Below are 24,173 nucleotides of genomic sequence, written 5' to 3'. Positions count from 1 at the left end.
TTGCTCTGTTGGTGACCATAAGGGTATGTGCACACACACTAATTACGTCCGTAATTGACGGACGTATTTCGGCCGCAAGTCCCGGACCGAACACAGTGCAGGGAGCCGGGCTCCTACCATCATACTTATGTACGATGCTAGGAGTCCCTGCCTCGCTGCAGGACAACTGTCCCGTACTGTAATCATGTTTTCAGTACGGGACAGTTGTCCTGCAGCGAGGCAGGGACTCCTAGCATCGTACATAACTATGATGCTAGGAGCCCGGCTCCCTGCACTGTGTTCGGTCCGGTACTTGCGGCCGAAATACGTCCGTCAATTACGGACGTAATTAGTGTGTGTGCACATACCCTAATTCTACTTCAAGACTGTTTTTCCTTTTCCCCTTCACCAAACTGCTCCCAGCTCCCATTATATTTTCAATGAATAACATTCAGTTTTCTTCTTTATTGAGATGTGCAGCACTTATATGTTTTGTTTTTCGTTTTTAATCCAGGATGTGAGATTCTGTAGTATGCCTAGAATGGATATGTTCCCACCTCACCTAAGTGTTGACACTATCAGGATGGTATATTTACATGTTTCTTTTAATAAAAAAATGAAATAAGGGTAAATAAAATTTAGAAATACAACATAAACCAATTTATTTTTAAAAAATATATCAATGTTCAGTGCAGTATCATTTCAACTTTGTAACAATTTTATAGTTTTTAAGACGTGTGAAAATAGAAATCATTGTAATGTCTAACACATTTTATCTAGATAAAAGCGCTTGAAATGTCCTGTTTTACTGAATTCACGTTGAATTTGGCCTTGGCTAAATAGTGTGGAATGATCGCCATTTCATGAACCGCTATACAGTAGAGTCTGTTTTGGCCAAATCTTTTTCTCTTACAAATTGAACAGCATCATGTATGTTATAAAAGATCATCTTATGCATATCCTTGTCTTGTTTTCCAAAGAAACCTCCTCTGCAGAGGGCATCAATGACTGACGTATTGCAACAAGCCAAGAGAATACCGATTTGTACCCCTTTGTAATCTTTTAATAATCCCTTAAGCGTGTTGATGCCAGATGTGTCTAGAAATGCTATGGAAGAGCAATCCAGAATAATAGTTTGCAAGTCACTTTTCTTACTTACTAGCTCTATTTGTATATCGTTGTTATCCATGTTTTTCAAGTCTTGTTTTTTTCCTCTCTGCTTCTTTAGTTTTTTCTCCATTTTTTTCCGTCTGATTATTTCAAGGGTTGGATCCATACCTACCTTTTTGTACAGAGACTGAAGAAAAAAGTCTTTGTTTGCATAGTAAAGGGGAGACTCAAAACGAAATATCTTGATTTTGGGAATGGGGAGAAGGTTTTCATATCGGTCACCATCCTCATAAAAGACAGTGTCCTGTATGTGACTAAGCATGGCCGTGTGAGGTATCTGAGTGCGCACAATAAGGCACAGCATGGAAAATATTACTCCTACCATGAGGCCCATTTCTGTACTGATCAATGCAGAAGAACACACAGTGATACTCCAGACGACTGCATCTATTTTGTTCAGACGCCATTGAGCTGGCAAGTCTTTAAATTTCCTGAGAGCCCCTCGTAAACTCACAATTATTATACAGGCCAAGACACATTTTTGTAGGGAGTAAAATAATGGTGCAAAGAAGAGTAGAACCAACAGTACCACAATCGCACTTACAACACTGGAAACCTGTGTCTTGCACCCTGTTGAGGTTTTTACTAGACTCTTGGCTAGTGCAGCACTGGTGGCAAAACAATGAAAAAATGATGGAATAATATTGCAGAATCCAATGGCAAACATCTCCTGGTTGGCCTCCACAGTGTATGCATACTTCTTGGCAAACATTTCTGACAAAGAAATGGTGAATGCAAAACTGACAACCGCAAGAGGAATAGCATCCACAGCAATTTTACCCATGAGGCCAAAATCGGGCACTTTTGGTGGTATGAACCCTGTTGGGATTACACCAGAGACACTGGAGTTATATACTTCATTTAGGTTGAAGTAGTGTGATACAAGAGTAGCCACTACAATCACAACCAGTTCTGTTGGAAGAGGGATCTTAATCTTGTCTTTGTAGCGATCTCCAAGTTCTTTGGCAGCAACTAACACAGCGATACATATTACACTTGTTACCACATCACAAAAATTTGTAGTATGAATATTTCTAAATATATTAATCCAAGTTGTGACCAGCATTCCTATACCTGGGCTCCGGGGGATCTTAATTCCCAGAAGATATTTTACTTGGGCTGTTAAAATTGTCAATGAAGCACCAGTAGCAAATCCATCCAACATGGGCTCTGATAAATATATAGACAAAAATCCCAGACGAAATATTGCCATTAGAATCTGTGGAGGGACAAACAAATATTAGAAGTGACAGTACAAATTCTTTTTGCTTTTTTTAATTTGTTACTCGGATGCTTTTAAAAATTGTTGGTAACCTAATAGCAAAGGGAGTAACTAGGAAAGACTGGGCCCATAGCAAACATCTGACTTGCCCCCCCCCCCACAACCAACACTCCCTACCCCCACATCCCCGCACTCCCAACAATGAACATTTATTAGTTCTGCGTGCAATGTAAAAATACAGCTAGTCCACCAGTGTACTTTTATTAACCTTTTAGTTACAGGGTTAAGAAAATTGTAACAAACAGTTAAGCACTGATATTATAACCTTTGTTATCACTTAATTATGTTCTTTCATAGTCATAATAGTTATTAAAAAAAACTGACCTGAAACTTAAAGCATCGGAACACATCCCTGTAGATAGTGCCACACAGCCCCCCCTTTGTAGATCGTGCCAAACACAAACCCTATTGTAGATCGTGCCACACAGCCCCCCCTTGTACATAGTGCCACCCAAACAAATAAAAAAAAGTTATTCTCACCTAGCCCCATTTCCACGACGATCGGAGCTGTTCCACAGCCTCCTCAGCACCCTGAGACGTAACCCTTGCAAAGGCCGACAGAATGATCTTGTAGGCCTGCGCAGGGTTCCTGTCCCTGCACTTTATGGGGTGCAGGCCTAACGTGGCCTGTAGCCGTGTAAACAGCAGAGCAGGGAGCTAGCTCTGCAACAGTGTTCATCTGCGTCGCAGATACAATTAAATGTGGCAGTCGCCCAGGGGGCCCCCGCTACCCGGTGCTAGCAAAGCCATCGGGAATGAGGGGGCCCGTGCCGTCTGGCACATAATGTTATGTGTCGGCCCGGGTGGCACGGGCCCCCTCATGCTGCAGGCCCCGTAGCAGCCGCTATGGCTGCTACAGCGGTAGTTACGCCACTGCTAATAGAATTTATTAGAATTTCTCTTGTTAGGGAATGCAAATATTAGTTTTCCTGTCTTCTAAAACAATTTGCTGTAAGAAGATATTTTTTGCTGTAAGGATAGTTCTTGCTGTATTGATATTTAACAGAATATCTACTGAAAATAGAAAAGAGCAAGTGGGGGAATTTCAGACTTCTTGCCTTTTTTCCTGCTTTCCAACTTTAAAGAGAACCTTTCACCTCCCCATACATGTGCAGCTGAGTGCACCATGTAATGGGGAGGGCTGAACAAACCCTGGGGCACTTTAAAAAAAAATTCTACCTCCCTCCTTTATTTAGACATCGGTGCTGTTATATTTGGTGCCCAATAAATAAATAACCCTGTGAACAGTCAACGGGGGCGTGTACTGGCAAGGGGGCGTGTTACTATTGCTGTGACACTGTCCAATCAGATAAGGACAGTGTTACAGCACTCTTCAGCTTTCAAGATTAGTCTTCTGCCGAACTGGCAAGGGGGCGTGTCACTGCTATGGGCAGTGTAAGAGCTGTGGAGAGGAAAGCGCGCTCTCATCTCTTCAGCTCTTGCGCGAGATTATTCTTGTATTGTCTAGCGAACTGGCAAGAGGGCGTGTCTCTGCTACGGACAGTGTAAGCGCTCCCCAGCTCTTACACTGTCCGTAGCAGTGACATGCCTCCTTGCCAGTTCGGGTGAAAAGACTGCAATCGAACACTCTCTCTCCTCGCTCTTGCTGTGGCTCTGTCCATATCTGATTGGACAGTGTCACAGCCATAGTAACACATCCCCTTGCCAGTACACGCCCCGTTGACTGTTCAGGGGGTTATTTAAATATCGGGCGCCAAATATAACGGCACCGATATCTAAATAACGGGGGGAGGTAGAACATTTTTTAAAGTGCCCCATGGTTTGTGCAGCCCTCCCCATTACATGCTGCACTCGGCTGTACATGTATGGGGAGGGGAAAGGTTTTCTTTAAGCTGTAGACTAAATGGGACAGAGACTATAAACTACAGTAAACCGTCTAGTCTGCTGTCGAATAGCAGTGCCATTAGTGGAAGGACCTGTGCATTGTTTTGGTGTGTGTGTGTGTTAGGGTTGTCACGATACCAGAATTTGGACTTCGATATCGATACTTTGTGTAGTATTGCGATACTCTATACCAAAACGATACTTTGCCAACAATAATAATAATAATAATAATAATAATAATAAAAAAAAGTTCTTCTACTTTCTGATGTGAGGCGCGTGGCGTGATGAGTTTTGAACTCCTATGTGCCTCACATTAATAGTAATTAACCCCATCATGTTCCTCAGTCATAATGGACAACATTGGGTTAATGTGTGAGGTACATGATTGGGTTAATTACTATTAATGTGAGGCACATGGAGGTTCAAAATTCATAATACCTCGTGCCTCACATTAAGGCTGGGATCACACAGAGTTTTTTGCAGGAGGAAAATCTGCCTCAAAATTTCGTTTGGAATTTTGAGGCAGATTTTGGTCTGCCTGCACGCCGATTTTCATGGCGTTTTTCGCCCGCAGCCATTGAGCGCCGCTGGCAAAAAACGCCACGTAATACGCCTCTTCTGCCTCCCATTGATGTAAACGCCCGAAGATAGAGCATGTCCCTTTTTCCCGCGAGCCGTTTTTTCCGCTCTCGGGAAAAAAACGCCTCCGCCTCCCATTGAAATCAATGGGAGGCATTTTCAGCCGTTTTATGGCGCATTTTCCGACGCGGTTTCCGCATCAAAACACGTGTCAAAAAACTCTGTGTGAACTGGCCCTAATAAGTGAAAGAAAGCAGTTTTTTATTTTATAACAGAGTAAACATGAATGACCCTATAAATGTGATATTACGGTCGCGACAATACCAATTTTGTATAGGTGTACAGTATTAGTACATGCTGTATATGAAAGCAAAGGCAATATTGGCATGGTGTATATGAGGTCGTAGAATATATGTACATGTATGTGACAGCAGGGGATGTGTAGGCGTGTGTATGTATCGAGGCTTGAGTGAAACAATGGGGTTGTTCGAGAGTTTAAAAAATGAAACAGGCTGGAGGAAATGTTAGAAAATAAAACAAAAACCTTACTCGCCTGTTAAATTTCCTACCCAAGGCAGCAGAAGAGGTAGAATCGGCCCTGCTCAGAGGTGATCTTAGCACGTAGGGCACATGATTGATGAAGCCATTGATTGGCTGCATACCAGCGGGGACCACTGGTGCATGGACCAGCAGAGGATTTAAATGGGGGGTAATGTGTTTTTTTTTTTAAATAATCCTGCAGCCTGTTTCATTTCTGAAACTTTCAGACAACCCCTTTTGAACTCTAGGGTCAGAGGTGCTTTTGTCTATGTTAAAGGGTTACTTTGCTCATGTACACAGGGAAAGTGCATGTGATGACTATATTTTACACAAATAACGCCCACTGCCACTTCATAGCCAGTTGCTCATGCTCGTTTTGGCACTACCCAGCCAGGTCTGTGCTTGCAGAGCGAATTTATAAGAAAGTAGTCAGGACTCCCAAATGAATATTTACAATGAGAATCTCCAATTGGTGCATAGATGTGTTTCCGTAAACTCCAAAATGCCCTCCAAAAAGCAGTGTCATCCTGCCTAACAAGTTTTATATTGTACTGTTTGTTTCTTTATTATACAGTGTGCAACAATAGAAAAATCATAAACTGCACTCATAAGGTCTTGCTCTATGTCCGTGATCTTCTATCGGCTAATCATGCTGAATACAAGCTAGTTTGTGGAATTGTATTCATTTTCTATAGGCAAATGCATTTAATCTTCATGAAGATACCATTAAAAAAAAAGTGTCACGTTGCTTTGTATAGGTTAATGGGGTTGACACTGAGCTGTGGCTTAGTTGTACTTCTGATACATTTTTTTCAATCAATAGGTTTTAGTTGTACAGTATAACTAATGTGTGTTTCATGTTTTTACCCTTTAGTGCTATAATATTGATCGTTGCAGCATTTGACGTCGTGTGTGAGACCTTAATAAAACTGTCATGAAGTATATCTACCTTTTAGGCCCAGTTCACACAGAGTTTTTTTGTTTTTTTTCCTCGAAAACCGCCTCATTGATTTCAATGGGAGGCGGAGGTGTTATTTTGGTGGCGGTTTTTAACTGCTCGCGGTAAAAAGAAGTGCCATGCCCTTTCTTGCCGCGGTTGTGCCTCTGACCTCCCATTGAAATCAGGTACAGAAAGCGTCTTTCGCTGCGTTTTTTGGCCAAAGCACTCAGTAGCCACTGGCAAACAAAGCAGCGAAAATCGTGGCAAGGGTTTGCAGGCAGGTCAAAATCCTGCATTTTTTTCTGCATGCAAAAAAAATAAATAGGGGACAGTATTATAGTAGTTCTATTCTTGTATATAGGAGGCAGTATTATAGTAGTTATATTCTTGTATATAGAAGGCAGTATTATAGTAGTTATATTATAGTAGTTATATTCTTGTATATAGAAGGCAGTATAAGGCCTGATTCAGACGAACGTGGCCTTTTTGCGCACGCAAAACACGCAGCGTTTTGCCTGCGCAAAAGCCACTTACCTGCTCCGTGAGGCAGCATTATATGATGCGCGGCTGCGTGCTTTTCGCGCAGCCGCCATCATTATGACACGCCATTTGGATGTTTGTAAACAGAAAAGCACGTGGTGCTTTTCTGTTTACATTCATCCTTTTGACAGCTGTTGCGCGAAACAGGCAGTTCGCACGGAAATGCTTCCGTGCGACCTGCGTGGTTTTCACGCACCCATTGACTTCAATGGGTGCGTGATGCGCGAAATACGCCGAGATATTGAACGTGTCGCGCTTTTTACGCAGCGGACAAACGCTGCGCAAAAAGCACGGACTGTCTGCACTGCCCTATAGACTTCTATTGGTCCAAGCGTCCCGCGTGAAAACCACACGGCCTGCACGGACGCAATTCACGTTCGTGTGAATCCGCCCTTATAGTAGTTATATTCTTGTATATAGAAGGCAGTATTATAGTAGTTATATTCTTGTATATAGGAGGAAGTATTAGGGCGGGTTCACACATGGCGGAATTTCACTTAAATTCCGCTGCGGACACTCCGCAGCGTTAATCCGCAGCGGAGCCGTTTCTCCATTGACTTTCACTTTAATTTAGCAGTGTTCGTTTACACGATGCGTACAATTCCGCTGCGGAGCATAGGCTGCGGAGCGGAATTTGGTGTCCGCAGCATGCTCTGTCTGTTGCGGAGCAGTGGCGGACTGGTTGCGGACTCATGGCGGAATTTCTCCATTGACTTCAATGGAGAGTCAAAATTCCGCAATGAAGTCCGCAGATCTTATGTGTGCTGCGGAGCGTATTGTTTTTACTACCATGACATTTCTTCATTCTGGCTGGACCTATGTATTTCTAGGTCTACAGCCAGACTGAGGAAGTCAATGGGGCTCCCGTAATGACGGGAGCGTTGCTAGGAGACGTCTGTAAATAGTCACTGTCCAGGGTGCTGAAAGAGTTACGCGATCGGCAGTAACTGTTTCTGCACCCGGGACAGTGACTACCGATCTCAATATACATGTATCTGTAAAAAAAAATATAAGTTCATACTTACCGAGAACTCCCTGCGTCTGTCTCCAGTCCGGCCTCCCAGGATGACGTTTCAGTGTAAGTGACGGCTGCAGCCAATCACAGGCCAAGCACAGGCTGCAGCGGTCACATGGACTGGAGCGTCATCCAGGGAGGTCGGGCTGGATGCCGAAAGAGGGACGCGTCACCAAGACAACGGGCGGTAAGTATGAATTTCTTTGACTTTCACTAGGGAAAGTGCTGTCCCTTCTCTCTATCCTGCACTGAATAGGGAGAAGGGAAGCACTTTTCCTGCAGTCCGCAGCGGCCAGTCCGCATCAATTTTCTGCACATTTTGTGCAGATCCGCAGCCGTAATCCGCAACCCGGATTAGGTGCGGCATTGATGCGGACAGTTGCGGAGGAATTCCGCCATGTGTGGTCATGCCCTTATAGTAGTTATATTCTTGTATATAGAAGGCAGTATTATAGTAGTTATATTCTTGTATATAGGAGGAAGTATTATAGTAGTTATATTCTTGTATATAGAAGGCAGTATTATAGTAGTTATATTCTTGTATATAGGGGCAGTATTATAGTAGTTATATTCTTGTATATAGAAGGCAGTATTATAGTAGTTATATTCTTGTATATAGGAGGAAGTATTATAGTAGTTATATTCTTGTATATAGAAGGCAGTATTATAGTAGTTATATTCTTGTATATAGGGAGCAGTATTATAGTAGTTATATTCTTGTATATAGGAGGCAGTATTATAGTAGTTATATTCTTGTATATAGGGAGCAGTATTATAGTAGTTATATTCTTGTATATAGGGAGCAGTATTATAGTAGTTATATTCTTGTATATAGAAGGCAGTATTATAGTAGTTATATTCTTGTATATAGAAGACAGTATTATAGTAGTTATATGCTTGTATATAGGGAGCAGTATTATAGTAGTTATATTCTTGTATATAGAAGGCAGTATTATAGTAGTTATATTCTTGTATATAGGGGGCAGTATTATAGTAGTTATATTCTTGTATATAGAAGGCAGTATTATAGTAGTTATATTCTTGTATATAGGAGGAAGTATTATAGTAGTTATATTCTTGTATATAGAAGGCAGTATTATAGTAGTTATATTCTGGTATATAGGGGGCAGTATTATAGTAGTTATATTCTTGCATATAGGGAGCAGTAGTATAGTAGTTATATTCTTGTATATAGAAGGCAGTATTATAGTAGTTATATGCTTGTATATAGGGAGCAGTATTATAGTAGTTATATTCTTGTATATAGAAGGCAGTATTATAGTAGTTATATTCTTGTATATAGGAGGCAGTATTGTAGTAGTTATATTCTTGTACATAGGGGCAGTATTATAGTAGTTATATTCTTGTATATAGGAGGCAGTATATATTCTTGTACATAGGGGCAGTATTTTAGTAGTTCTATTCTTGTATATAGGAGGCAGTATTGTAGTAGTTCTATTCTTGTACATAGGAGGAAGTATTATAGTAGTTATATTCTTGTATATAGGAGGAAGTATTATAGTAGTTATATTCTTGTATATATAAGGCAGTATTATAGTTGTTATATTCTTGTATATAGGGAGCAGTATTATAGTAGTTCTATTGTATCTAGGAGGAAGTATTATAGTAGTTATTCATGTATATGGAAGGCAGTATTATAGTAGTTATATTCTTGTATATAGGAGGCAGTATTATAGTAGTTATATTCTTGTATATAGGAGCAGTATTATAGTAGTTCTATTCTTGTATTTAGGAGGGAGTATTATAGTAGTTATATTCTTGTCTATAGAAGGCAGTATTATAGTAGTTATATTCTTGTACATAGGGAGTAGTAGTACAGTAGTTATATTCTTGTCAATAGAGAGCTGAAAAATAGTACGTCTGTTAGACCTGCGTCTGATGACATTGCGAATAGGAAAGCCCGCCGCTGCCCACGAGAGGAACAACAAGAGGCGTTTTGTTAAGCCGCGCAAGGAAATGTTTATTGTCGTGGAGCAGATACTGATTATTGCTGATTATAAGCCCCGGCTGCTGTTCCAGGCAGTAGTAGAGCATTTTGTATTTTATTCACACCATACTGCCCCTATAGACCAGAATAAATCTAATATAATAATGTCCCCCATAGACAAAGAGACAGCTACTTTGATACTACCCCCTTGCGATGGGGCCATTATTATAGTAGCTATCATGTTTCCTTGTCATAAGGGGCCATATTATGGTAGCAATATTCTTGTCCATAGGGGGTAGTATTATGGTAGTTATCATAGCTAAGAGGATCAACGACAGGTAATTATTTATTATTGTAACAATATTATTTTGGCTCTTAATATTTTCAGTGTAGGAGCCAAAAGCGCCTAGGAAGTTTTTTTGTATTTTTTTGGAGCATTAGTAAATCTTACCTGGTATATTCCAGCCATAAATGTCAGGGCTGCTGCAATACTGATAGCGTAGCATTCCTTTCCACATTCAATGTTCAACGAGCCAAAGGTAATGTTGACTGTTGTTATGTTCATGATGAAATCCGTTGCATTCCCATCTTTTATATTCTTAAAAACCTCTTCATCCAGTTCAAAACCTGCCAGCTGTACTTCTCTATCTACAACCTGACCAACCATCAGGCTGATCAAGCTAAAAATGCCCACAGACACATGTCGAGAGGTCCCCATTATGAAATAAATTATGTTGGCAAAGAAGGAAGTGTACAAGCTGTAAATGGGCTTCAGACCTGCTAAGAGGGAATAAGCAATAGCTTGAGGCACCAATATAATGCCTATAATTAAACCTGACATTATATCTCCCCATGTATTTTCCTTGAAATTGTATTTTGGAAGCCATCGAATTACAGGAAAAAAACTTGTGATGGTCTTCTTGGCTTTTCTGGTAGTACAAGTACAATTTTTTCTTAATTTTGTTTTCAGAGACTTCAATATCTTTACACGGTTATTAGCTTTTCTTTCCAGATGTATATGGTTGCATGTTGGTTGGTCCTCTAGTTGGTTTTCTTCAGTCTCGCTTTTCATTTTCGTTTACCTTGTATCATTGAACACTAAAAGCAAAAATGATAGAGATGTCAAAATTCAGCACATAACATTTCTCAGGGATTTATGGAAGAAATCTCCGATTTATGTTTCCTTTTTCTGCAATGCCATAGTAACAACATAGCATAACCTAGTAGCTGTACAAACTTGTCTGGCCGACAGCTACCCCTCCCAACGCCACTATCTTATCAAAATGTGCATGTTTATTTCAACAGGTAGAAGGGAATAAACCTCGTATATGCAGATCGTTGAGAGATCCCATCAAAATGTAGTGTTTACAGTCAGCCTACAGTTTACAGTTTACAGAGATCTAGTGCAGTGTCCTTAAACTATATAATTGTCCCTAAGGCTATGTTCACTTCACGTTTTTTTTCCTACGTTTAACATATACAGAGTAGAAAAGATAGATGCCTAATAGTGCCATCTGTCACATTAGTCTACTGTTAAACAGATACGTCGTGAACTGGGGTCAGGGTCCATGACGTATCTGAATGAGATACCATTATAATTCTTGGGTGACAAATGAAAGGCTATTGGAAAGCCAATGTCACATCTGAAAAGCGGATGCCTGAGACGTATGCCATAAAGTGGCATACGTCATCCATAGACTTCAGTGTTAAAAAAAAAACGTATGCCACACGTTGTACGTTTGTTGCGGTATCTGGAGCGATTAAATACTTGGCGTACGTCATTCATAGACTTCCGTGTTAAAAAAATTTTTTATATCGCATGTTATACCTTTGTTGCGGTATCTGGAGGGATGAAATACTATGCTATTTTATCCTTCAAAAATAAGGTATACCGACATATTCGAGCCCAAGGAGGCCAAAAGGACAAATTTTTTGGCCTTCATCTGGATAATGGCGCCCTATTGACATGTTTAGCGTGTTTGAGCTCCCCCGACGTACATGCTAAGCGGACTGGACAAGCATGATGTGATCAGAGTCTTAAAAGTCTGAAATGCATTGAAAAGTAGAGACCCAAAAGATCAAAGCCTCATCATACACATCCTTATCTTTGGTAAGTTCCTGACAATGGAGTTGCAATAGCTGTTGCCAGGGCCAGCCTTAAGGGTGTGCGAGCTGTGCCTTCGCACAGGGCGCATCACTCCAGCAGGTGGAAGGGAGGGCGCTGCACTGGCTTCCTTCCCCTGCTTGTTTCAGAAGCACCCGGGCCCGGCAACTCAGCAGTCGCCTTTCCGCCCGGGCGCTTCTTCACTTAGTGCCGTCGCTACCGCTGTAGCAGCCATAGCGGCTGCTAGCGGCGACACTGGCCAAGAGGGTGGTGGCGCCGCTAGCAGCTGCTGTGGCTTCTACAGCGGTAGCCATGGCACAATAGCAGAGCAGGGAGGTATCTCCCTGCTCTGCTTTCTACTAGCACAACTGTAGCTCCCTGAAGGAGCGGAATCCCCGTGTGGCCGGGGATTCCGCGCCTTGATGTCTCTGTCTATATATGGACAGTGATATCAGGGGAAACAGCTGTAGCGGAATCCCCGTCCACAGCGTTGCAGACGCTGTGACGGGATTCCACTCCAGGAGAAGCCAATGACGTCTTGTCCATAAATGGACACATTTAGCATTTGTTTATTTTAGGCGTCTTTTTTAATGTTTTTGTAAGTGTTTTTTTTAACAAAGCAAATGCAAAAACCACGCCAAAAAAGGCTTAAAACGAGCGGCACATTTTGTTTTCTGTCTCCAATTGATTTCAATGGAGGTTCAGAGGCGGTAACAAGATATGGCATGACCCTTTTTCTTTTTTTTTTTCGTGACTGGTCAAGAACCACCCATAGAAAAAAAAAACATGTTTAAAATCAATGGAGGGAGATTTTGGGTGTCTTCTTTCCGCTGATTCCGTGTCAAAATTAGCGCTATAAAACTCTGTGTGAACTGGGCCTTATAAGACCGCTGAATCCATAGTTCCCCTTCACTGTCAGCGTCTGGTAACTTCCTGTGCTTTATTCTGTTTTTTACAGATTGACTCAAGAAGCAAATAAATGTGTGCAGAGAATCTATCACCAACACTTATCACTTAGAAACATTAGGTTAATGATTATAATATAAACGTTGTCCTTGTATTATATCCACTGTGCTATTTTTGCGACCTATTGCAAATGGGTGCTGCCATATTGCATACAGTAATGCTGTTTGGTGATTTCCAGGGGCGGGATAAGCCCTCCTGGTGCCCAAGGCAGGAGGTATCAGAATGCACCCACAACGTTTGGTCCCTGAAGTTCAACATGATGGCTGTCAGACATTCATTAATTTATTTTCTCCCTTCCCACATTCCAAGTGTTCTTATTTATAATACATACTCCCTATTTCCCTCTATTTCCTTCACACTTGTGCAGTTCTCGATTCAGGGGATCCTGGTGACCCTAACTTGTATCTTAAGTAGGATCTGCTAGCTTCTGCAGTTTTTTTTTTGAGAAGCAGGTGTCCACCTAGGGTGCCATTAAGGGGAGGTGGGGAAGTGATCATGAAAATATAACACACCCTTCCTTTATGTTCCCAATTGGGGATTATGTCTGGTTGATAATGCTTTTCAGGGATTCCCCCTTTAGTGCAATTAAATGATAATACATCCGAGATCGTGTTGATCTTTAGGGATTGAGGGTGGGGGTGCATTCTGATACCACTGATTTGGGCATCAAGAGTGCTTGTCCCATCGCTGACTGTTGCTCAGGTCTCATGAGTCTTTAGAAAACGAATCCTCTATGCCAGGGGTCTCAAGCACGGGGCCCGCGGGCCGCATGCGGCCCCTGGGTCTGTCCTCTGCGGCCCGCGGGACACAGAGCCGCTAGTATAGGCTCTGCTCCGCGACTCTGTGGAATTCCCTGACATCGCTGTCCATATATGGTCAGGGTCTTCCCCAGAGCGTAGTCCCAGGCAGAGCGCTAGTATCGGCTCTGTTCCTGGACTCTGTGGAATCCCCTGACATCGCTGTCCACATATGAACAGCGATGTCTGGGGCTTCCCCAGAGCCGGAGTCCCGGGCAGAGCGCTAGTATAGGCTCTGCTCCAGGACTCTGTGGAATTCCCTGACAGTGTAGTCAGGGTCTTCCCCAGAGCAGAGTCCTGGGCAGAGCGCTAGTATAGGCTCTGCTCCGGGACTCTGGAATCCCCTGACATCGCTGTCCACATATGGACAGCGATGTCTGGGTCTTCCCCAGAGCTGGAGTCCCGGGCAGAGTGCTAGTATAGGCTCTGCTCCGGGACAGCATCTACAGAGGGCACTGTGGCATTATCTACAAGTGGGTGTGTGGCAGTATCTACAGAGGTCACTGTGGCATTATCTAGGGGTGTGTGGCATTATCTACAGAGGGCACTGTGGCATTATCTACAGAGGGCACTGTGGCATTATCTACAGAGGGCACTGTGGCATTATCTACAGAGGGCACTGTGACATTATCTACAGAGGGCACTGTGACATTATCTACAGAGAGCACTGTGACATTATCTACAGAGGGCACTGTGGCACTATCTACAGAGGACTCTGTGGCACTATGTAAAAAGGGGCTGCCCAATCTTGACGTGTGTCTGCCAAACGCTGCCAACTCAGCCGCTGGACTGCATTCAGCGACACTTAAACTGGAAAACTGGATTGTTGAAATAAGCACGTGGGGAATTCTCTAAAATTTTAAACCTAGCGGTATTATTATAGTAATGTAGTATTATAGTAGTTCAAATAACTAATTAACAATATTTGAAATTTGAAAGCAATGCGACCCTGTCAACGTCCCATTTTTTCTATATTTGGCCCACATACCCGGCCGAGTTTGAGACCCCTGCTCTATGCAAAGATAAAGTTTTACCCTTGATACGTTTAAATTATGTACATTTTTTGTGACATGCAACGTTCTTGCAATATGCACAACAAAAACTGGTTTCGGTGTAAAGGAGATTTGTCACTTGACAGACCCATATGACAGATACCTAAAAACATAGAAAATCATGGGTGCGCCTCCTCCGATTGGGATTAGGGACCCACATTTTGGTGCACAATATGTAAAAGAGGGAGCATTTTTGTTCCTCTGGCTGTATAGACTCCTTATCAAATACAAGTAATACAGATCCTGGTGGTGGTAGTGATCTGTCAAATAGTAAAACACAGGCTATTACTTGAGGGCATAAATTGTTATGCTCTTTTTCACCTCTGCGTCGGAGGATCCATTTGAAGCATATGTCGCAGATTCCGTCCCTTTTGCTGGTCAAAATAGCGCAGCACGCTGTAATATTTTGTCCGGGAAAAAGATGGACACCGTGATAGAAATCCGACGGAACCTATTCAAGTCAATGGGTTCCGTCGGGCATCGCTGAAGCAGAACAACAGAAAGCCCTGACGCAGATGTGAAGAGAGCCTTACTCATATTACATTGAATTTGCTATGTCATTCTACATGTTAGTTTTCATACCAGTAACTAACAATGATGCTTATATTTCTACAGTGTATATAACTTTATGATCCATAATAACTTAAGGGATCCATGTCAAAGGTGTTTGCTGACTCATGCTGATACTGTATTACAGCAGAAGTAGTATGTTCATCAAGAGCACGATGGGAAATTTTTCCCTGGCTTTTTGGGTTGTTCGGTTTTCAGTGAGTTTTATAAAAAAAAACTAAAATGATAATGGGATGATCTCAAATAAGCTTGCCATACACATAAGTAAATTGCATTTTGAAAATTATACACGAACAATCATTCGCAATGACTGACGGCAGACTACTGGCTGCCAAAAAAATTTGACCGGTCATGTTGGATTTTTTCGGCTGACGTTTGCTAAAAATACAAGTGTATGGCATGATTGGCCTGCAAGCTGTGTTTTTTTTTCCTGATCTGCCAGTTTAGCCTGGCATGTTCCTGGTTAGATCCTTCATTTGAATGATCTCACAGACCATCGTTTGGCTGCACAAAATATTGTGTATGGCCAGCTGTAGGGTCCTCCATAGAACTACAGTAGTGAAAACATCAGCATAAATCTTAACTTAGCAAAGTCAAGCTGCGTTAGTATTTCGTACCCTCCAAATTAGTCTGCCGTATTCATTTCTTCTTTTCACCCTCACTTCGGTGGCTCCAGTTGCAGTCACTCAGCAGATACCTTCATTGATTACTTTCAGAGGATGTGACACTGTCCTGGTCATGCGATGGACACACAGGTGCACGATTTCTTACAGTACATTGCGGTCAAAGTTCCATATGTAGTATATGAAATGTATCATCATCCCTCCTCTTCTCGTTTCTCGTACACACACTGGATTTACATTGCCCGCAGCGGGGATGGGGGGAGGTTCCTTAAATGGGTTGTCCACTATCGGACAACTGATGACCTATCCACCAGATAGGTCATCAGTATATCATTGGTGCAGGTCTGACACCCGGACCCTGCGCCGTTTAGCTGCTCTGGCTGTCTGTGGGCGCCGGATGTCCTTGCATAGTATTTAATTTACGGAGCCGGAAGTAGTTGGCTCCATACATTGCATAGCGCCCGTGCTGCCGAACTGCAGCTCTGCTCCTATTCACTTGAATTGGAGCAGTACTGCAGCTTGGCCGCCATTCCGTGACCAGAGCCATCTGCCTGGAGGCAGCTGGAGTAGCTGATTGGTGCGGGATCCAGGTGTTGGACTCCCACCGATCATATACTGATGACCTATCCGGGGGATAGGTCATCAGTTGTCCGGTAGTGGACAACCCCTTTAACTAAAGATTAGTTTTAACATGTAGTTGTCCTGTTTTATAGACCATCTCTTTATAGAGTGCGGGGTAGCGGCTGTGGGTCACTGTGGTGTGCCCCCCCCCTAATTAATATTATTGCCAGTGCAATGAAAGCAAATCATTGCATGGCACGCGCGGAAAAAAATTGTGCCTATTTACTTCATTGTTCTTGGAAAAACCTTTTATAAGGAATATAATTTTAATATAATATTTTATTTACTATTATCCTAGAAAAAAATCTATGATTCATAGCATACTGTTTCTGTTAAATGTAGCTTTTCCATAGAGTTCTAGAGATCCAAAAGATCCCCCCTATACAGTGTGTATAGAAAGACTTCTTTATTTACACACATGAAGGGTTAAACCCAATTTTGTTTTTCTGCATTTTAAAAATGATAGTATGTTATGAAATAGCTATAAATGCAGTTGCCAAATATTTAATGAAGAATGTCGCTCCAGAGTAAATCTATACTTCAACTGACCCCACAACATAGTAAGAGCTCGTGAACCTGGGGATTCAGCATAAAAGTGACACTGAGATGTTAATATTTAGAGCGAGATATGAGTTTTGGCTCATCTACAGGTTCCCCCTGGCCCAATAATATCACAGTCATAAGTCAATTTTCTACCGGACACTGTTTTCTGTCTAGTTTACTCTGTCCGTTTTTTTAAGTTTACTTGACACCTGAAAATACCTGAATTTCCGCATTCCATATACATGATCCATATTTCAGTGCTTATCAGAGCATTGTTTATGTATCTACAACGTTCATGTACATGGCTCAAATAAAAAATAACTTAAAGGGGTTTTCCCATCAGAGACATTTATGACATGTCCACAGGCTTGAGAAAGACCCTCCACTTGTCACGGGTCGAAACGTTGCCATTTTTTACTGGATGTTTGATCAATAAAAGAACATATTGATTGAAACTTGGGAGACGTGTGCTGCTGTTCAACCACGCTTTTTCTGATGTCTACAGGATATGTCATAAATGTCAGATAGATGCGGGTCCAACCTCTAGAATGGGGCCCCCTAAACCCTGTTCTACTGCTCTGTGTTGTGGCTGAAGCACGTGATTTCCGACCATGAATTACGGAAACAGCGTAGCATTTTATGTGTTTTTTTTTTTAAACGGCAAGGAAAGAATCAGATTTTAAATTTTCGTCTTTTATCGAAATGGTAAATATTCAGCCATATTCTTATTATTTATTTTTTTTAAAGTGCGCTTATAGGTTATTTTTTTTATTTTAGGTGGAAAAGGTCTTTTTGAGGCGTTGTCTTGCGACCTCCTCTATTAGCCAGAGCAGAGAGCGCTTACAAAGAATGGCTTTTAAACTGGCGTACCTGGCCCACTGACGTATTACATGGTCTGCCATTTAAATGGCTAGTATGTAATACTACATGGTGTAGGGCCAGTTGCAGCTTACCCTGACAATATCTGGTGTCCGATAAGGCCTCATGCACACGACCGTAGCCATGTGCACGGTCGTGATTTTCGGGTCGGCCGGCCACGGAGTGTCAGCCGAGAGAAGCCCGCAGATCGCGGGCTGTGCACATGGCCGCGGCCATTATTTTCAATGAGCCCGTGGAAACCTCGGTCGTGTGCATGGCCCCATAGGAATGAATGGTGTCTCAATTCTCCCGTGGATTTTCGGGGGAATTGCGGCCGCAAAAGCACGTTTGTGTGCATGGGGCCTTAGGGTGTTCAAAACCAGGACCCATGTCGATCAGCTAATCAGTTTATAAAGGTTTTTTTTATGAGGAGATAACCCTTTCCAAACAAGCTTGGACTAAATCCAGTACATAAAGTCACTCATACTGTCCAGCTACACTTAGAGATATGGGGAGTTGTCTTAACACTATAGAAATGTTTTGACTGTTTCTGTTACTGTCAGTGAGCCAGTGCTTTCCTCTCCCCCACTAATGGCATGGTGTCTGTTAGGTTTTTAGTTTTAGCCCTGCAGATCCATTATTTTGTTCCTCACCAAAGAACTACCAATATTTCTGCTGCTTGAACTAGTCTGACATGAGAAGAGTGGGGTTAACTTCTGTCATACTCTATTTTTCACCGGAGAGGCTTTAGGCCAAGGCAAATCAACACCGAATCCACAGCATTGCAAAGGGTGAAATCCGTAGTGAAAATCTGCAACAAATCGCAGCAGAATAGATGTGCTGCAAATTTGAAAAACCGCAGCATGCCCTGAATTTCGCACAGATTTTTTTCCCTACATTCAGATGAGGGTTTTAAAAATCCCATCTGCATGCCTTGTACTGTAAATTGCTGCACAACAAATCTGTAGTGTGTGAATTCAACCTTTAACCCGTTAGTGACCGCCAATATGCCTTTTAACGACGGCCACTAATGGGCTTTATTCTGATGCATATGCCTTTTTACGGCGCTGCATCAGGATAAAGTAAACAGAGCAGTGAGGGCTGGGGGCGTCCCTGCTCTGCCGTGTGAGATCGATATTAGTATCGATCTCACCCGTTTAACCCTTCAGATGCGGTGCTCAATAGCGTGCACCGCATCTGAGTGGTTTTGGAGAGAGGGAGGGAGCTCCCTCTCATCCCACCGACACCCGGCGATACGATCGCCGAGTGTCTGTGTCTCCAATGGCAGCCGGTGGCCTAATAAAGGCCCCCAGGACTGCCTGGAGCGAATGCCTGCTAGATCATGCCGTTTTAAACGGACAGGCAGTAATACACTGCAATACAAAAGTATTGCAGTGTATTACAATAGCGATCGGAGAATCGCATATTAAAGTCCCCTAATGGGACTAGTAAAAAAGTTTAAAAAAAATTAATAAAGTTAATTAAAAAAATATGTGAAAAAAATGAACAAAATGCTTTATTATTAGAAAAACAAAATAAAGTAAAAAAGTTACACATATTTGGTATCGCCGCGTCCGTAACGACCCCGACTATAAATTTATTACATTATTTAACCCGCACGGTGAACGCCGTAAAAAATGTAATAAAAAACTATGGAAAAATTGCTGTTTTCTGTGAATCCTGACTTTAAAAAAATGTGATAAAAAGTGATCAAAAAGTTGCATCTACTCCAAAATGGTACCAATAAAAACTACAAGTCTTCCCGCAAAAAAAAAGCCCTCATACAACCGCATCGGCGAAAAAATAAAAACGTTACGGCTTTTCAAATATGGAGACACAAAAACAAATAATTTTGAAAAAAAAAAAGCGTTTTTACTGTGTAAAAGTAGTAAAACATACAAAAACGATACAAATTTGGTATCGTTGCAATCGTAACAACCCGCTGAATAAAGTTATTGTGTTATTTATATCACACGGTAAATGCCGTTGATTTGAGACGCGAAAAAGAGTGGCGAAATTTCAGGTTTTTTTTCTATTCCCCCCCAAAAAAAAGTTAATAAAAGTTAATCAATAAATAATATGTCCCCCAAAATGGTGCTATTAAAAAATACAACTTGTCCCACAAAAAACAAGACCTTATACAGCTATGTCGACGCAAAAATAAAAAGGTTATAGCTCTTGGAATGCGACGATGGAAAAATGTAAAAATTTGGCTTGGTCATTAAGGTTTCAAATAGGCTGGTCATTAAGGGGTTAAGGTGCTATAGAACCATTCATTCAGCAATTAAAAAGAAACATTCTCCTTAAAACAAGTCCCTTTTTTCTAAACATCCGTTTATACAGTTCTGCGTTGAAAGTGATTATTCCTTAGAGTGTAAGGTTTGATGATATTAGTAAAGTGGAGAATTGAAGAGTTGTATATAGCAATATTCTGTAATGTCCTCTTACCTAGTAGTCAATCTCTCTCCAGGATGATGTCTCCTTTTCTCAAGTCTACCACTACATACGAGTTCCCTTTAATATGTCTTAATGTGTGGGCAGGTCTAGTTGCAGACACAGAATGCTTTCACAAATTGTTTTCTGTTACCTGTAAACATAACACATTGGGAATGATATTGTTATTGTACATAAGAATTTAGAAAACAATTGCTGACTGTTTCCTGATGCAACGGTCATCTACCCATATTTTATTATGGAGAAATACTGTAAATTTTCTTCCATTCTATTGGGCTATCATTTGAAGGTGTTTCAAATGATAGGCCAACCATCACTGAGCCAAAACAAATTAAAAGGGTGCCGGCCCCATTGATAAGTGCACCTGGGGAAGGAATTTATGTAAAAGTCACTGCAGAAGTACCCCTAGTGTAAAATATAACTTTTCTTAAATCTAAAAACCAACCACAAATTTTTAATCGTAAATATTTAACATCCAAAAAGTGTTATTTGGGCCCCCAATACCTTATTTTCCCCTGGTAGACCTCGCAAAACGCAGAGTTACCGACCCAAAAGGGGCCATCCTGCTCTCCAACCTCACTCAGGGAAACATAATGATTACTTATTAATATATGACAATATATAGGTTTGAGAAAGAGGCATTTAGGATGACCTAAATGTGTGATAACTGATATAACAGAAACTATGCTCAATGTATACACAACAAGATGATATAGTTATGTAAACAAAAAAGAAACAAAATATCTGTCAATGTATGTTGTTTAATCATAACCCCTTAGTGACCAGCCTTTTTTAGGCCTTAATGGCTTAGCAATCTATGTTGTTTTTCCATCGTCGCATTCAAAGAGGAATACATTTTTTTATTTTTCCATCGACATAGCTGAATGAAGACTTTTTTTTTTCTTTTTTTGCGAGACTAGTAATGGCACCATTTTGGGGTACATATAATTTATTGATTATCTTTTATTAAGTTTTTTTGGTGGGTAATGGAAAAGAACCTGAAATTTCACCCTTCTTTTTTGCAGGGCCGGCTCCAGGTTTGTTAGGTCCCCGAGCGACACAGACTTAGTAGGTCCCTTTGCGGGGGAACTCACGGCAGCAGTAAAATGGCAGAAAATGTCACTTTGTGCCCCGTTGGGCCCTGTTTATGCCTCCATATAGAAGTTAGGCCCCCATAAATTTAGTGCCCTCTGTAGCTAGTGCCACACAGCTCCTACTCCCAGGTAGTGCCACGCAGCCCCCCCTCCCAGGTAGTGGCACACAGCCCCCTCCTCTCAGGTAGTGGCACACAGCCCCCTCCTCCCAGGTAGTGGCACACAGCCCCCTCCTCCCAGGTAGTGGCACACAGCCCCCTCCTCCCAGGTAGTGGCACACAGCCCCCTCCTCCCAGGTAGTGGCACACAGCCCCCTCCTCACAGGTAGTGGCACACAGCCCCCTCCTCCCAGGTAGTGGCACACAGCCCCCTCCTCCCAGGTAGTGGCACACAGCCCCCTCCTCCCAGGTAGTGGCACACAGCCCCCTCCTCCCAGGTAGTGGCACACAGCCCCCTCCTCCCAGGTAGTGGCACACAGCCCCCTCCTCCCAGGTAGTGGCACACAGCCCCCTCCTCCCAGGTAGTGGCACACAGCCCCCTCCTCACAGGTAGTGGCACACAGCCCCCTCCTCACAGGTAGTGGCACACAGCCCCCTCCTCCCAGGTAGTGGCACACAGCCCCCTCCTCCCAGGTAGTGCCACACAGCTCCTCCTCCCAGGTAGTACCACACAGCCATTCTCCCTATAGGCAGCACCGTTTGGGTTCCCCCTAGTAGTGAATTCCCCAGCCAGAGCATTGCCGACGATCTGGCTGGGGATTCCGCTTCAGGAGAAGCCCCTGACGTCACTGTCCATATATGGACAGTATTGTCAGGGGCAACCCCAGAGCCATAGTCCCGGGCAGAGCACTATATCACTCTGCCTGGGACTCTTGCTCTGCTCCTGACATCACTCTCCATATATGGAGAGTGATGTCCGGAGCAGAGCTGAAGTCCCGGGCAGAGCGCTAGTAAAGGCTCTTCTCCGGTACTCTGGCTCTGGGAAAGCCCCTGACATCACTGTCCATATACGACATCACGTCATTGGCAACCCCAGAGCCAAAGTCCTGGGCAAAACGCTGCTAGCACTCTGCCTTGGACACTGCTCTGCTCCTGACAGCCTGACACCTGCCCTAGCCGTCACGGGGCGCCCATGCCGGGCTTATGTCTATACGGCGCTGTGGCATAAGTACCCTTAATGACCGCTGTGAAAAGCACGTGGGCGGTCATTAAGTTAATGTGTGATTACAAATATATACAAATCGCAGAATACCAATTATTTACATAGCGTAACAAAATTACATCGTTCTGTCAAACCTCAAAAATCCAAATCTCTCCAGGCTGTTAACATCCCTGTCTAAATGCATTTTGCCTATTCATAGTTAGGTTCATCAGGAGACAAATAATGAAATGAATAATACATGTGAAAAGAGGTAAAGTTGATCAACATAGATGTGATCGATATTAGGTCGATCCTGTGTGTCAGATGCAGGACCCGCTCTCAGCAGAGCTGTCAAAGGGAACAGTACAGTTTCTAGGTATACAGGATATGTAAAATGTGGGGAAAAAAAATTAAAATTGCAAAGAATCACAAAACGCATTTGATGTTACTAAATAATAATATTATTTTAAAAAAGGTTTCCATAGCTTTTCATTTTTCCTGTGGTAGCGCTGCAGGGAAATTGAATACTTCCTGCCAAGATTTCTTACAGATTATAGCTGAATGCTGGGGGTTCCAGCAGGGGGAGACTTTGTGGTCCGCTAACTGTCAATGGATTCCTTCTATAAGTAGAGATTGTACAAAGTGAAGAACCCCTTTAACATGGTGCAGAATGGTGCGTTTTTTTATCGTTTACCTTTGACGGAACGTTGTCAGGCTCCCTAACCCCTCTCTTCAGCTGCTGTAAAGGCTAAGGGAACATTGGGCTTTATTTTTACTGTATACAGGACCCTGAGAAAGCTCATGCCCTCAACATAGAAAGTGATTTACAGCTTCCAGCAGCCCTTTCTGATGGTTATATGTAAAGACTTGCTTTATCGGTAGTAGTCATCTGCTTATTTTACTTTAATCTCCATTTCTTCAAATTTGAGGACTTCAGAACCAGTTTTATATTATGAGCTCTGTTCTCAAGTTACAATACTTTTAATGGTCATCCTAGGGGATGTTTTTTCATACTGATGACCTATCCACAGGGTAGGTCATCCACAGGATAGGTCATCAATATATGATCGGTGGGGTCCGGCACCCAGACCCTGCACTGATCATCTGTTCCGGCTGCCTCCGGGCACCGGATGCCTGTGCCGGAAGCAGATTGCTTCGGTCACAGTATAGCCGCCATACTGGACTATTGCAGCTATGCTCCTATGGAAGTGAATAGGAGCAGAGTTGCAGTACTGCAGCACGGCCGCTATACGCTGTATCGTATACAGAGCCATCTGCCTCAGACGCCGGCCACTGCATAACAACAGGTGCCTGGAGGCAGCTGGAACAGCTGATCGGTGCGGGGTCCGGGTTTTGGACCCCCACCGATCATATATTGATGACCTATCCTGTGGATATGTGGAGAGCCTTTGGATAGGTCATCAGTATGAAAAACCACACCGTGCCTGGACAACACCTTTTTTAATATTGGAACTTGAGAGACCTTAACAGACGTATAGATTGTGCAGGAGAG

At 42.6% G+C, this 24,173-nt stretch overlaps 2 protein-coding genes across 5 annotated transcripts in view; one reads left to right on the top strand and one right to left on the bottom strand.

The window, feature by feature from the left end:
- The window catches only part of IDUA (alpha-L-iduronidase), a 172,343-nt gene that overhangs the window by 30,274 nt on the left and 117,896 nt on the right, over window positions 1–24,173 (top strand). The window lies entirely within an intron of this gene.
- Window positions 851–10,937, bottom strand: SLC26A1 (solute carrier family 26 member 1). Its single transcript, XM_075849858.1, has 2 exons — window positions 10,290–10,937; window positions 851–2,368 (listed from the first exon to the last, which is right to left on the bottom strand). Exons 1-2 carry the CDS (start codon window positions 10,908–10,910, stop codon window positions 851–853), a joined length of 2,139 nt encoding a protein of 712 aa, XP_075705973.1. The 5' UTR covers window positions 10,911–10,937.

The sequence above is a fragment of the Rhinoderma darwinii genome, chromosome 1 (genome assembly GCF_050947455.1).
Source record: "Rhinoderma darwinii isolate aRhiDar2 chromosome 1, aRhiDar2.hap1, whole genome shotgun sequence".
Lineage (NCBI taxonomy): Eukaryota > Metazoa > Chordata > Amphibia > Anura > Rhinodermatidae > Rhinoderma > Rhinoderma darwinii.
This window is presented reverse-complemented; position numbering and strand designations above follow the sequence as displayed.